The sequence below is a fragment of the Eretmochelys imbricata genome, chromosome 4 (assembly GCF_965152235.1).
Source record: "Eretmochelys imbricata isolate rEreImb1 chromosome 4, rEreImb1.hap1, whole genome shotgun sequence".
NCBI lineage: Eukaryota > Metazoa > Chordata > Testudines > Cheloniidae > Eretmochelys > Eretmochelys imbricata.
Genome location: NC_135575.1, coordinates 35766130 through 35782128, shown reverse-complemented (window position 1 = coordinate 35782128; position 15999 = coordinate 35766130). Strand labels below are relative to the sequence as shown.

Sequence of the window (15999 nt, the reverse complement as noted above, 5' to 3'; positions counted from 1 at the left end):
GAACTGGGTCTAGAAAGTTGATTCTGGACAGTTGCACAACACAGAAGTTGGGAACTTGTTCAGACAACAGAGAATAATGAAAGAACCTATAGTGCCACCCTAATATCACCACTACACCATTTTGTTTGTCTGGTGTTTTTAAAATAATTATCCTTCATTCTGAAAAGTCATATCAAACTGAATTCTGATAAAGAAGAGCTCACTTTTCTCTACCACTCACAGTATACCACTGGACTGAACATGACTTGCTATGCTCCTAGAATTCCTAATCTAATTTTCCTTTATTTTTCTAATTTAAGAAGGCTGCCAAAATACATGACAGATTTATTAGCCATATTTGGTAAAAAGTTTTACTGTTTTAGAAAACGCTTATTACCAGATGCAGGATGAAATCCTGGCTCTGTTGAAGTCAGTGGGAGTTTTGCCATTGCCATTTGCTATTGCCAGGAGTTCCCTCATGTTTTTTACTATTGTGAGTAATCCCATTGAAGACCGTGTGCACAACTCAACAGGAGTAACCCCACTACACCTGCTACTAAATCTTTGCAGAACCTGTCCCAAAAATACCTGCAGCTTATGGAATGAAAACCGTAAGAAATCATAACATTAGGGATAGATCTCTGGATCATTCAGACCTGCTTCTTACTGTATCCCTGTAACTGATCACTGAACTTCATTAGCATCAATAATTTGTCAATTTTTTTTCTATTTTTTTTAGGGTCCTCCTGGTCCAAAAGGTGAGAAGGTGAGTACACATATTGTCAACACTTACAAAATAAATGGAAACCCCTCCTGGTATTTACTGAACACATAGTTTATATTGACGCAGTACGATGTGAAATTATGTAAGAGAGTTGGGTAGCACACAGATGCTGTGTTAAAACTATCATCTCATCTTTCCCCTTTGCAGGGAGATCAAGGTGATCAGGGCCCTCGGGTAAGCATCTTAAAAAAAAAAAATGTTGCACTTCCCCTTCCCTGAGTAGGCTATTAGTCCTTAGCGCAAAACTAAATGAAATATAGTGTCTTAGCTAATCATGCTTATTAGCTGCATTTACCCTGCATGTTGTAGTAAGCGTCTGCAGGACAGCAAATATAACCAAACAGTCTCTGGGAAGCATTTGAGTAAGAATAGCCACACATACATTACTATATATGAAAATGTACAACTGCTGCTAGTGGGGGGAAATGCATTTGACAGTGATTGTGCTCTGCTGTGTAAGAGTTGGTATGGTTTGCCAGAGTAAACCTTCCAGTTTTCCCAGCCATCTTTCAGGTCTTGCATGGACTCCTATAATGCAGAGGGCATTATTTAGAGAATTATAAAAGCATGGCACATTCATGGACTAGTTCTTATGCCTACATACATGTACCAAATAGAATAATATTATTGTCTCTTAAACATAGCATTTTTCCCCCAAGCAGTTAGAAACAGAGAAAATTTTAGCGTTAGTGATGTAAACATAACACATTCCTTGTGGAGTTATTTTAGTTGTTAAGTATTGTGTTTGTTTTAATCACAGGAATACAATGGTGAACAAATTGTTATGTTGGTAGTGCCAGTTCATTGTCTTTACATCCGTTCTTCATTATACAAATATTTGAACATATTGTTCTAATGATGCAGAGGCTCAGTTCAGTTGCATGTTTATACATTTTCTCATGCCAGGGCACGTTTTCTGTCAATTAGTTAATATATTTTAATTTTACTGTGAGTGAGAAATCGTTAAAGTCATAACATATTTACTTGGCCATATTATTGTGACGACAGTAGTGCTTAGAAGCCCCAGTCAGGCCCCATTATGCTTGGTGATGTGCTGACATTAGAAAGCTGCAGTCCCAGTCCTAATAGCTTAAAATCTAATTTAAGACAAACAAGAGAAGGAAACAAACTAAAGGCAAGAATGAAGAAGGATGACAAGAGTAATAGTGAAAGCAGCACATTGTTACCTAGAATGATTATATGCACAACTTAATGTTTGTGAATCATTTAAAGTTGTTTTTTAATTATAAGATAGAAGTAGCTAAAATAGATCTCAGAAATCCTCACTGGTTGTCTACTTGAGCAGACTGTTTGCTGAAGGCATCGTGGCAAAAGTGAATCTTTAACAAAGGATCTGGAGGAGGGCAGGCTAGCATCTCTATACTACTTTGGAGAGGTATTCTATGCATGAGGTTTTGCACAGAAGACAGTGGAAACATGCTGGTGGGAGAAATGAGCATACAGGCATTCAAGCTTGGCATTGTTAGGAAAGCAAAAGTGGCAAGGAACAATCTCAGGAAGGTACAAGAGAGTGATGTATGGAAGGGCAGAGTTGAGAAAGGCCCTAACAAGCTGAGGAGAAGGATCTTGAAATTGATGTGGTGGAGAAGGAGTTGTCAGTGGAGGAATTCAAAAGTAGGTGTGAGTGAGGCCAGAGGAAAGGGGGTTGCAGGAGTTAAGCCAAGAATCATCAGGGCCTGGGTGAGAGCTTTAGCAGGATGGAAAGAGAGAACACGCTGGCGCTTGGAAATTCTGTTGAGTAAAATATGAAAAGATTTGCAAAGGCATGGTTGGGTGTGGCAGGATAGAGGGTAGAGTCAAAAATGGCTCCCAAGTCATGCGAGAATGGAGGAAGTCTTAATGGTGACAGGGAATGGGAGGACTGGAGAGGCCATGGGAGTGGAGAAAAGGGCCCAGATTCTGTAGATTGGACCAGCAGTCTTGGCACAAATCCAGAATGAGGGGAAAGGGAGAAAGTGGCTTTAAACCATTGTTACAGCTCTTCAGTCCTGGGGCTAGCAAGTCTAGTTAGACTTTAGACTAGTGCAATGCAGCTAGAAGGTACAGAAGAATCAGATCCAAAGAGTTCAGCTTTAAGCATGTTACGTTGACAGCGAGGCAACCTGCAGGAGATGTCAGAGAGACTGGCTCAGATGCAGGACTGAATAGTAAAAACAGATCAGGAGTGGAGATGCAGAGTTGGGAGAGGGTATCCTGTACTGTAGATCATGTTCTTGAGAGCAGGTCAGTGTTGTACCTATGGGGGTATAAGAATAAGAACATAAGAATCTTCATCAGAGGTTTAATTAGTTTACACTGTATTGAAGAGTTTCATTAAGAAATTTTGTAGATATCATTTGAGTAATTTTCAGAGTCTCCTTTCTCATGTCCTTATCTTTCTCAAAATGAGTTTGGATATGCTTTACAGGAGCCTTTCCTTCTTTTTCCTCAGATTTTTCAAGTGTAAATATTAGGATAGTGCTTCTTACTATTTTATTTTTCATGCTACAATAGTTATCTTTTCTGATTACTGTCTTCAGGATGTATATGCTCAACTTGCATTGCCAGCGGATTAGACGTGTAATTAATGGAAGTTCTTCGTGTAAATCCATCATGCACCAAAATGAAATTATACCCACTTCTTCTTTCCTTGGTTACTTTTCTGTATGTTTTGTATCATTTCGTATGTAACATAGGTTTTGTGGTGGGTGCCACAATCATGTTTTCTATTGTTCCCAGAAGTATTCTGCCTGAAAGTGATACTGGAATGACATCAACATTTACATTCAAAAAGCCTGAAAATAGACTGGTTACTGTACCTGAAAGTCCTGGACACTTTTAAACTAGCTCATCTTTTGGAGATATGGAGCCTGCAGTTTCTTTGTTATATAAGAAACTTTTTACAAATGTTTTTGAAGCTCAGACTTGCTTATAGCAAAGGTTTTACTGCTCCAAGCCATTTTTATGGCTTTGAAAATTCAAAAGAGCCCCTTAGCCTTTATAACAGCCACCTTCTTCTTTCAGGCACTTTCATTAGTAAAAGAAACCAAAGTAAAAAGTGGAGATTTGCCAGGGTGAAAATGGGACCCTGAAGCTTGCAAAATCCACAGTGAAATGAAGAGAAAGATGTAGATCATCATCATCTTCTCTCATAACTTATACCTGAGACAAGAACATCTCTTGCAACCCTCAGGCACGCCCCTTTTTCAATTTTCCTATTTTGATCTTAAAAATTTGAAGACGCTCCTTGCTTAAATCACTCTGAAATTATTAGGGGGGAAATTAAATACACTATTTCAGAGTTGTGGAAGTTCACCTTACTTGATTTGCATACACAACAGTATGCACAAGATAGGTGGACAATAGTATGCTTACTGGTTTGAAAATAAGGCCCTATATAACACATTTCCAATTGACAGAGATACAGTATTGCAAATGACAGGTTTCAAAGTAGCAGCCATGTTAGTCTGCATTCGCAAAAAGAAAAGGAGTACTTGTGGCACCTTAGAGACTAACCAATTTATTTGAGCATAAGCTTTCGTGAGCTACAGCTCACTTCATTGGATGCATTCAATGGAAAATACAGTGGGGAGATTTATATACATAGAGAACATGAAACAATGGGTGTTACCATACAGACTGTAACCAGAGTGATCACTTAAGGTGAGCTATTACCAGCAGGAGAGCGGTGGGGTAGGGGAGGACCATTTGTAGTGATAATCAAGGTGGGTCATTTCTAGCAGTTGACAAGAACGTCTGAGGAACAGTGTGTGTGGGGGAGTAATAAACAAGGGGAAATAGTTTTACTTTGTGTAATAACCCATCCACTCCCAGTCTCTATTCAAGCCTAAGTTAATTGTATCCAGTCTGCAAATTAATTCCAATTCAGCAGTCTCTCATTGGAATCTGTTTTTGAAGTTTTTTTCTTGAAGAATTGCCACTTTTAGGTCTGTAATCGAGTGACCAAAGAAATTGAAGTGTTCTCCGACTGGTTTTTGAATGTTATAATTCTTGACGTCTGATTTGTGTCCATTTATTCCCATGGCCCCACAGTATGCCAACATTTTTATGGCTGACTTAGAACAACGCTTCCTCAGCTCTCGTCCCCTAATGCCCCTACTCTACTTGCGCTACATTGATAACATCTTTATCATCTGGACCCATGGAAAAGAAGCCCTTGAGGAATTCCATCATGATTTCAACAATTTTCATCTCACCATCAACCTCAGCCTGGACCAGTCCACACAAGAGATCCACTTCCTGGACACTACAGTGCTAATAAGTGATGGTCACATAAACACCACCCTATACCGGAAACCTACTGACTGCTATTGCTACCTACATGCCTCCAGCTTTCATCCAGACCACACCACACGATCCATTGTCTACAGCAATGCTCTAAGATACAACTGCATTTGCTCCAACCCCTCAGACAGAGACAAACACTTACAAGATCTCTATCAAGCATTCTTACAACTACAATACCCACCTGCTGAAGTGAAGAAACAGATTGCCAGAGCCAGAAGAGTACCCAGAAGTCACCTACTACAGGACAGGCCCAACAAAGAATATAACAGAACGCCACTAGCCATCACCTTCAGCTCACAACTAAAACCTCTCCAACCCATCATCAAGGATCTACAACCTATCCTGAAGGATGACCCATCACTCTCACAGATCTTGGGAGACAGGCCAGTCCTTGCTTACAGACAGCCCCCCAAACTGAAGCAAATACTCACCAGCAACCACACATCAGAACCACTAACCCAGGAACCTATCCTTGCAACAAAGCCCATTGCCAACTGTGTCCACATATCTATTCAGGGGACACCAACACAGGGCCTAATCACATCAGCCACACTATCAGAGGCTCGTTCACCTGCACATCTACCAATGTGATATATGCCATCATGTGCCAGCAATGCCCCTCTGCCATGTACATTGGTCAAACTGGACAGTCTCTATGTAAAAGAATCAATGGACACAAATCAGACGTCAAGAATTATAACATTCAAAAACCAGTCGGAGAACGCTTCAATCTCTCTGGTCACTCGATTACAGACCTAAAAGTGGCAATTCTTCAAGAAAAAAACTTCAAAAACAGACTCCAATGAGAGACTGCTGAATTGGAATTAATTTGCAAACTGGATACAATTAACTTAGGCTTGAATAGAGACTGGGAGTGGATGGGTCATTACACAAAGTAAAACTATTTCCCCATGTTTATGCCCGCCCACACCCACTGTTTCTCAGACATCCCTGTCAACTGCTGGAAATGGCCCACCTTGATTATCACTACAAAAGTCCCCCCTCCCCCACCCCGCTCTCCTGCTGGTAAGAGCTCACCTTAAGTGATCTCTCTGGTTACAGTGTCTATGGTAACACCCATTGTTTCATGTTCTCTATGTATATAAATCTCCCCACTGTATTTTCCACTGAATGCATCCTTGAAATGAGCTGTAGCTCACGAAAGCTTATGCTCAAATAAATTTGTTAGTCTTTAAGGTGCCACAAGTCCTCCTTCAGTATTGCAAATGAGGATCCAAATCCTGCAAACATTGTGTGGAGGTTCAGAGACTTGCATTTTTCATGGAGTTATGGGTATTTTTCCACTTTTTTTTTTAAAGGGGCTAATGTTTGTTAGAAGTTGGATTTTTCAAAAGTGCTCAGTGTTGGCCTGCCTTGTTAACGCCAGTAGGACTAGAGATGTGCCAGTGCTGAGCCCTTTTGAAAGTCCTACCCTAAATGTTTGATCTTCCCGAGTAAGTTTGTTTTCTGCCCATGTATATTTGTACCTAACCTCTTATGAATTTGTTACTTATTTTAAAAATTCGGATTGAACCAGATATTTTGGTCACCTGCAGAATTAGAATTCCTCCAATCACAAGTGTAAGAGGCTCAGTGTTAGTAAGTCTCCCGAATCAATTTCCATGAAAGTGCTTGTTTCACACATGACTGTAGAGGTCTGCATTGCTATACTGAGTCATGACATTGAAAATTAAAATTGATGTATTTTAGCCTGTGGGCTATTAGAATAAGTGCTGGTACTGAACCACTACTCAGTTCCAGTTGCTCAACTCCACTTCAATTTAAAATTATTAGCTTAGAAACTAGCAAAGCCTTTGAAGATTTCATAATGACTTTTACTTAAGGAACTCTGCCACCTTTAGGTGGCAAAGGATTTATTGTCCAAGCAGAGTTTGAAGCCTAATTAATGAAAATAGACTTTGAGAGGTGAATGTGCAGAGGCTAATCAGCCATAGCACAGTATCTTAATCAGTCTTCTATCATCTTCCTGCAAATGACATAATAAACAGCTTCTGTCATTCACTCCTGATACATGAGAGATTTCTTGTTTATCAGATCAAAAAATCGTAAGCCAGCAGCTGGTTCTAAATTAGTTTTGGGAGCTAGGTGCAATAGCAAGTCACCCAGGAGCCATACATAATGACTTCGATAAAATTATTTTCTCCTCATGGTGTGTTCAAGTAAATTTTCCTAGCAGCTGGGTCTACACAAAACTGATAGCATCTTTAAAATGTCTTAAGCAGGAGAGATTAGGTTCCAGAAAAGCAAGGCATTCAGAAGTTTATTTTATTATCTTAACCTTTGTTGACTTGAATGATTAAACAGATTCTTTTGCTCTGTTAAAACAGTTAGGCCCAGATAGTAATGCAGTGTTCCTATTTGCTTAACCCTTGCCTCCCTCCTCTTTGCCTTTAATGAATTTGCTGCTTATTTACTGCTGTATGTATTGCTTAGGGAAAAGAAATCGCTGTGTTACAATTGATGCTTTACAGGTTCTATACTTGAGTGTGGGAAAACTGTTTTAATTTCTTCCAATATTGACAGAAGTTGGCATGATGACAGCAAGCTCATTAAAATTAAAAAATGTCCTGATTACATGTTAAAATCAAATCACTTTTTTGCCTATTACATTTTAGACTCTGTTAGAAAAGAGCTTTATAAAATGTTCTATATTTAATGGAAACTAAATATATCAGTACGTTTTGCCTGTTGAGGGAGTATTTGGGGAAAAAGTCAAATTGTTTGTAAACCCAATCGACTAATACATGTACGGTAGCTTTAGTTAATATGTTTCCAGTGAATGCAGAGTAAAAACAACACTTTGGGTCTATCCTGCTCTCACTGAAGTAAGGCTATGTCTACAGTACCACCTATGTCGGCAAACTTACGTCACTTAGGGATGCAAATATTGCCCCCCCCCCCCCGTGAGCAAAATAAGTTACACCGACATCAGTGCTACTGTGCACAGTGCTGTTGGCGGGAGAACTTCTCCTGCTGACATATCTTATGCCATGCACAGGGTGTATTTTTTATGCTGACAAGAACTCTCTCCCATCGGCATAGACCATCTTTACCAAAAGCACTGCAGAGGTGCAACTGCATCAGTACAGCCACACTGCTGCGGTGCTGTAGGTGTAGACAAGGTCTTAAGCAGTAAACCCATGTTGACGTTAATAGGTGCAGGGTCTAGTCCAACTCTTTACTCTCTGATGACAAATCAGAAAATAGTAATTAGAGGCTGAAGAATAAATCTCTAGTCGTTACCTTGCATCAAAACCACCTTGTAATATATTTCCAGCCAGCAGTCTGATTCTTCTCCCCTCTGAGGTCAGTGGTGAAGTTCCATTAATTTCCGTCAGAACAGTCTCAGTCCCCAGAGTAGGAATTTCCGGACCGTATCAAACCCTTTGTTCATCTAACCTGGGGTCCTGCTTCAGTCAGTAGCCAGCGCCCAGTTCTTTAGGAGATGATGAAAACTCTCAAGAATGTATGGTAATTAGTGGTGAGATGCAGCAATTTTTTCTGAACCCCGCTTGCAACTAGTTTATGCCCCAATGCAGCTTTCTTATCATAGCTCTAAATTATACAGTATGAATGGACATAAAATTATCTAATCCAGCCATATTGTAATATTTGTCTTGATGACCTCCTGGGCTTCACTGACTGACTATATGCCACATAAAGAAGTGTTTCTTTTTATTTGTTCTAAATGTACTGGCCATTAATTTCACCTAGTGTCCTCTTGTTCTTTTTTTGTCTGTTTAAGAGAGGAACTGATTAGTTTTCATTACACTTGCCATAATTTAGCAGGTCAAAATCAAGTCCCCTCTAGCTCTTCTCCTTCTCAGATTAAGTAATTTTAGAGCTTGTTTACATGGAAAGTTATATCAGTACAGTAGAATCTCAGAGTTAAGAACACCTTGGAAATGGAGGTTGTTCGTAACTCTGAAATGTTTGGAACTTTGAACAAAACATGATGGTGTTCTTTCAAAAGTTTACAACTGAACATTGAACTGAACTGACTTAATACAGCTTTGAAACTTTACTCTGCAAAAAAAATGGTGCTTTCTCTATTTTTTTAGTAGTTAATCTTTAATACAGTACTGTACTGTATTGCTTTTTCTTGTCTCTGATGCTGCCTGATTGTGTACTTCTGGTTCCAAATGAGGTCTGTGGTTGACTGGTCAGTTCGTAACTCTGGTGTTTGTAACTCTGAGGTTCTACTGTATTAAGTAAGATGTGAATTTAAACCACTATACTTATAGTGGTATAACTCCCTGTGTGGATGCTTGTATTACGGAAGAGTTCTTTTTTCTGGTGTTGGTTATCATAGAATCATAGAATATCAGGGTTGGAAGGGACCTCAGGAGGTCATCTAGTCCAACCCCCTGCTCAAAAGCAGGACCCATACCCAATTAAATCATCCCAGCCAGGGCTTTGTCAAGCCTGACCTTAAAAACTTCTAAGGAAGGAGATTCCACCACCTCCCTAGGCAACGCATTCCAGTGTTTCACCACCCTCCTAGTGAAAAAGTTTTTCCTAATATCCAACCTGAACCTCCCCCACTGCAACTTGAGACCATTACTCCTTGTTCTGTCCTCTTCCACCACTGAGAATAGTCTAGAACCATCCTCTCTGGAACTACCTCTCAGGTAGTTGAAAGCAGCTATCAAATCCCCCCTCATTCTTCTCTTCTGCAGACCCAGTTCCCTCAGCCTCTCCTCATAACTCATGTGTTCCAGACCCCTAATCATTTTTGTTGCCCTTCGCTGGACTCTCTCCAATTTATCCACATCCTTCTTGTAGTGTGGAGCCCAAAACTGGACACAGTACTCCAGATGAGGCCTCACCAATGTCGAATAGAGGGGGACAATCACGTCCCTCGATCTGCTCGCTATGTCACTACTTATACATCCCAAAATGCCATTGGCCTTCTTGGCAACAAGGGCACATTGCTGGCTCATATCCAGCTTCTCGTCCACTGTCACCCCTAGGTCCTTTTCCGCAGAACTGCTGCCTAGCCATTCGGTCCCTAGTCTGTAGCTGTGCATTGGGTTCTTCCATCGTAAGTGCAGGACCCTGCACTTATCCTTATTGAACCTCATCAGATTTCTTTTGGCCCAATCCTCCAATTTGTCTAGGTCCCTCTGTATCCTATCCCTGCCCTCCAGCGTATCTACCACTCCTCCCAGTTTAGTATCATCCGCAAATTTGCTGAGAGTGCAATCCACACCATCCTCCAGATCATTTATGAAGATATTGAACAAAACCGGCCCCAGGACCGACCCCTGGGGCACTCCACTTGACACCGGCTGCCAACTAGACATGGAGCCATTGATCACTACCCGTTGAGCCCGACAATCTAGCCAACTTTCTACCCACCTTATGGTGCATTCATCCAGCCCATACTTCCTTAACTTTAGGCTAAACCACAAAAAGCCACTCTTATTCCAAATAAATGTGTCCACACAGGGGGTAATACTGGTATAACTATATAGCAATTTAAATTCACACCCTACTCTATAGTGGTATAACTTCCCATGTAGACAAGCCCTTAATCTTTGCATTGTCTCATCATATGTAAATAAAGGAATAACTTAAACTATCTTCAGTATCTTCGTTAGGTGTCAATACTGAAGCTTAGAAAGTTTCAATGGCTTGTCTGGGAGACACTGGGCTCTAGTGAAGTGCAGAGAGGCTAGGGCCCATTCTGGTTCTAATGGTGACTTACCATGAAACATGGGGCAAGTAATTTAACTTCTCTGAGTCTCAGTTCCCCTATCTGTAAAATGGGATCAAAAATATTTACCACCTACATAAATAGGCCTGGTTATCCACTCTGCTACACCAGTTTTATGCCATTGTAGCTCCACTCGTTTCAGTAGAGTTACACCCCCATAAAAGTAGTGTAGCAGCGTGGAAAATCACGCAGCGAATGCAAGCAGTAGAAGAGGTTAGAACAGAACTCAAGTTCTCCTGACTGCCCGCCATATGTTTCATCCATTAGAAAATGTGGACTTGGGGAATCTCTTCTTTCAAAATTCACAAAAGTGCCTTTTGATTATTATTATTTATTTTTTACAACCACCCAGAGCCAGACTATGCCTTTTAAGTCATGGCGCTGGGGTGCCATGGGAGAGAGCAGCTGCAGCTGTGACATCCTGGGGAAGTGTTCAGTGTACTTGCCCCCCTATATTAGAATGCTGGCATGTCTGGTCTAATGGTTGGGGGCAGTGTCTTCAATTTGTAGTAGGCTCCTTGCCAGTGGTGCAAGAAGGGCAGGAATAAGGAAGGCTCTCTCAGCGTGATTTCCACTGCATGCACAAACACGCCCATGCTAGTCTCAAGGTTGTGAAAAATATTATACACAAAATTTCACCTCAAAATGTTGACATTGTGTAAAATTGTTTCAATTACCATGAAGTACTACACACTTCAAATACACAAATTTGATCAAATAAAACTCATTATGAATATTTCACCCAGCTCTAATAAATACTCTAAATGCACTTTGTGCCATTTCTCGGTTCAGATACTACAATATGAAATGAATAGAAACAGAATGAGCCAGGACTGCAAATTTTGAGCAGAGGGTCCAGGAAGGAGGCCTCTGCTTACTAAGATCCTGTCCAATTCAGCAAAAACAGTGAGGAGTCCTTGTGGCACTTTAGAGACTAACAAATTTATTTGGGCAAAAGCTTTAGTGGGCTAAAACCCACTTCATCAGATCATGCATCTGGTGAAGTGGGTTTTAGCCCACAAAAGCTTTTGCCCAAATAAATTTGTTAGTCTCTAAAGTGCCACAAGGACTCCTCACTGTTTTTGCTGATACAGATTAACACGACTACCACTCTGAAGCCTATCCAATTCAGTTCACATCTCAGAAATGGAGTGCAATTTGATAAGGGTTGCAGATGAAACCGGACACAGGAGCCAATCCAACCCCTGTTGAAGTCAATAGGATTCTTTCCCACTGATTTTGGTGGGAGCTGAATTGGCTCTGAGACATTGTCTTTAGACAGGATAGTTCATGTAGTTCAGGTTGAGATTGTTTATTGGAACTCCTATTATGCCTGACTGTGGCAGAGTTACCATGTAGGCAATTAGATTGCAATTTACATTAACGTGTTCCCACTTAGAATATACTTGTAATTGAGTTATTTCTGGAGAGGATATTGTGTTATGGGAAATTCGTCTAATGCTAAAAACAAAGTAGCTCAATCAGAGTCTGGTATGAAAGTATAGTGATCATAGAAAATAATATTTTGTAACGACCCATCTCTAGCCAGAATTAGTTTGTGCTAGTTGCTAAATATCAGGTTTCTATTGAGGTGATATGAACTCTTAACAGTGGCATAATACATTAAAATTAAAGCTCTGTGTTGTATTATTGTGTATGGGAACCCCCCCCCCCCATCCTTGTCATTCATTGCAGGGCATTGTGTAAGTTAGCGGAATTCTGGTGATGGAGAAAGCAGCAGTTGTGATGAAAGAGATTGTATAAAAGAGCTCCTGCCGAGAGTCTGTGGCACAGGACAGAGTGATACAGGACACTGTATTCCCCAGGGCAGGTACAATAATTAGCTGCAGGACTGGCACTTGGTCTGAGGGATTAATTAGAATTTGAGGGGGTGGGTGGGGGAGGGAAGTCAGCCATAAAGAGTGTCAGAATCACTCTGGCCTGAAGCCTGTGTGATTTGATGTGAAATAGCAGCAGCTGGTTGTAATCTTAGGAAGTGCAAGTGAGCAGCAGGTGGTAATTCCTGTCTCATTTACCATGTCTTCACAGGAACATGTAAGCTTTTGCAGCATGGGTTTATTGACAGGTCAGAAGGAAAAGCCTAAGCAAGACTTTGTATACAGTGTTGTAGCTGTGTTTGGTCCCAGGATAGTAGCAAGACCAGGTGGGTGAGGTAATATCTTTTATTGGACCAACTTCTGTTGGTGAGAGAGGCAAGCTTTCAAGCTTACTTCAGGTCACCTGAAGAAGAGCTCTGTGTAAGCTTGAAAGCTTGTCTCTTTCACCAGCAAAAGTTGGTCCAGTAAAAGATATTACCTCACCCACCTTGTCTCACTGATGAAGACTTTGTCACATTTACCATAATAAGCAAATCCAACAGTCAACATACAGTATATGCATCAGCATTATATAAAGCTCGTAATAATGACTTCATAATGTTACTACATTTATAATACAGCAGTAAAATTATGATGGGTTTTTTAAAATATCTTAAAGAAGTTGTGACCTTATGTAAACTGCCACACTGAGCAGAGTGTATTGTATTCCCACCAGAGTGTATTCTGGGACTGCTGGTGGGAATTCCTCCACTGAAGAAGTTAGACTACAGTATGAGGGATATAAGAGGAACAGTTACTACATTGGAGTGAAAATTCTGAGGAAAAGCATCAGAAAGTTCTAACATTCTTCAGTTTCCTCCATAGGTGTCAAATGGGACTGTACAGCCATGATGTATGTTTCCAAATTGGTAAGCAGGGCCCTATGCATTGTGCAATTCCATGGCTGTGGGCATGCTCCAAAGCTCCTCGTTTTGCTTAGGCTATTGTGGAGGGGTTGGGATGAGGGGGTGTGACAGTGTGCATATTTGGATGTTGTGAACTACTGGAGTTCTGGAATGGAAATGAATTCAGACTGTGATTGTCGATGAACCTTAGTGGTCCAGTGTAGTTGTTGCTTATTGTGGTGTCCTAATTATTGGAAGGGGAACGCAGAGCGTGGGATGAGTGCTCTTTGTATGTGTGTTTTAAAACTTAAACAAAATAATCCATCACTGAACAACTTTGAATCCATCCCTGATAACAGCTCTAGTTAGAAAAAAAAAATCAAAAAGATCTAGGAACTCTTGAAGGTTATATGTATAGCAGAAGGATGAAAGAGGGAGGAGAATTCATTCTGTGGAAAAGGTAGATCTTTTATGTCCTTTAATTTTGAGAGACTCATTGTGCACTAGCACCATCTTCCCTGAACCCCAGAAGGTGGAATGCCTCCCAGAGTTCCCAGGCATGCAGACGCTATGTACCCATTTCTGCTCACTTTCATGGGGCTCTACCTAACATCTTTGCAGGGTTGGCTAGCTCCAGAAGACACTTTGTGGGAGATGAACCATTATCCTCACTCCCTTCTACCCCCTTTTGGAGCACCTTGTGTCCCTATGGGAGTAGGAAGGGAGCAATCTCTGTGCTACCCTGAGTGAAAGGTCTGGTTTTTAAGCATCTGTGCCTTTCCCTACTACTGCACATTTTCATGAGAACAAATCAGAATCTGGTCCTAAACTAATATTAAAAAGGGAGTTTCTCTCATGCCCTCATGTGTTTGTACACACAAATAGCTGCAATCTTGATAACTACTCCTTATTTTGCTGATGTAGCTTCAGAGGGGTTGAGTATGCCAGAGTGGTATGTGCAGAGCTCCAGGTGAACCCTTTTTAAAGGGCTGTACAAAATTTTCACAAGCCTGAGCCTTTCAGAGCTCTTGAGTTGAGCAGAATGGCACCTTTTCAGAGCAAAATCTCCTTTTCTATTTCATCCACAGGTCTGGTTCGTATTCAGAAGGGAATAAATCAACACTGGTCTGAGGTTCCATTAATATTTTTTAAATTGCCAAATTTCAAGCCTGTTATATTCAGAGCTAACTATGAAAATGTGTGCATTATCATGTTGTAATTGTAGAGCCTACAGAGTAAAAATGAAGCCGTTAGAAGATTTTCAATTTATCCTTTTTCTAATATGTGAGATTTAATATTTATCATTGCTCTTCAGGTTTTAGCTCTTTTGTTGGCTTTTTGTTTGTACCTGTTTACATAAGGATTGTAGTTTTGTCAAGGAAAGGAATGGACCGTGTGTACAGTAGGGCTAATGAATCACAGATGTAAAGATTCTGGCATGTTACCATCTAATAACTTTTTAAACTTATATTCCATAATAAGACAAACACAAATTAAATACATCTGTTTTCCAAATTATGCATCATTCCTGTGTTTGGTAGCAGTGTGTGTTTAGATGGTTTTAGCATGTTTAAAAAACATAAAAAGAGGATGATGCTGTTCTTTCAAAAATTATATACCCTCAACGTAGCAGAAAGTAGCAAGGCCAATAAAGTTTGCTTTGTACTGTTGCAGTACAGTACTAGGGTCAGTCTCTGCTTGCTTGCTATAATCAGGAGTAACTCCACTGAAGTCAGTAGAGGTACCTCGGTATGAAACCAAAGTGAGAGGAGGGTCACACCCCAATTCTTAAGATGTGATTTAAATGTACCATTGGAGAAATGCCACATGCATTAGAAAAATTCCTATGACCTTATCTGTAAAGAAAAATCTTAAATCACTGTGATCAAAAGGGGGCGGGGTGTGAAACAGAAGTGGTATTCAACTATTCATAATGGTTAAAAAATCCTGCTGTGGCTTACAGTCTCTGTCAGGCTAAAAGTGCCGTGAGATGCTTTAGATAATATACTGTGCTACAGGCTAGAAGAGGTTTTTGTTTAAAATATACCTATCAACTGTAGAAGAGAGAGAGGCCTTTTTCCTTTGTTAACAGGTCTAACTCCCACCCTCCAGTGCAATACTGGAAAAGTATAAATTGGGTGCAAAATTCACCTCTCTCATCCTCTCAGCTGGTTCCAACTCTGGTATTTGTCTTGTCCTCCTTCAATACGATGGGAGTCCTGCACATGCAGGGAGAGTAGAATATGAGAGGCTAGATCCACCATGGGGGATCTGAGAGGAGAATTTTGTCCTGAAGGTGGAGATACTGCTGTATATGTCAAGAATGTTGAACTCAGCCATCTGACTACTCCTGATCTAGCAGGAGACCATTGTTCAATGTGTATTATTGTGTATATACTGTCAGTGTATGTGCTGAATGTCATATGTTGAACAGAGTATTAAAGGCATAATAATTCAAAGTCATTT

General features: G+C 40.5%; 1 protein-coding gene across 1 annotated transcript in view; it reads left to right on the top strand.

Annotated features, from left to right (window-relative positions):
- The window catches only part of COL25A1 (collagen type XXV alpha 1 chain), a 428953-nt gene that overhangs the window by 285565 nt on the left and 127389 nt on the right, over positions 1-15999 (top strand). Inside the window, exons 6-7 of the mRNA XM_077814764.1 lie at positions 719-745; positions 911-937. Coding sequence (XP_077670890.1) covers positions 719-745; positions 911-937 — 54 coding nt within the window. The remainder of the gene's footprint in view (positions 1-718; positions 746-910; positions 938-15999) is intronic.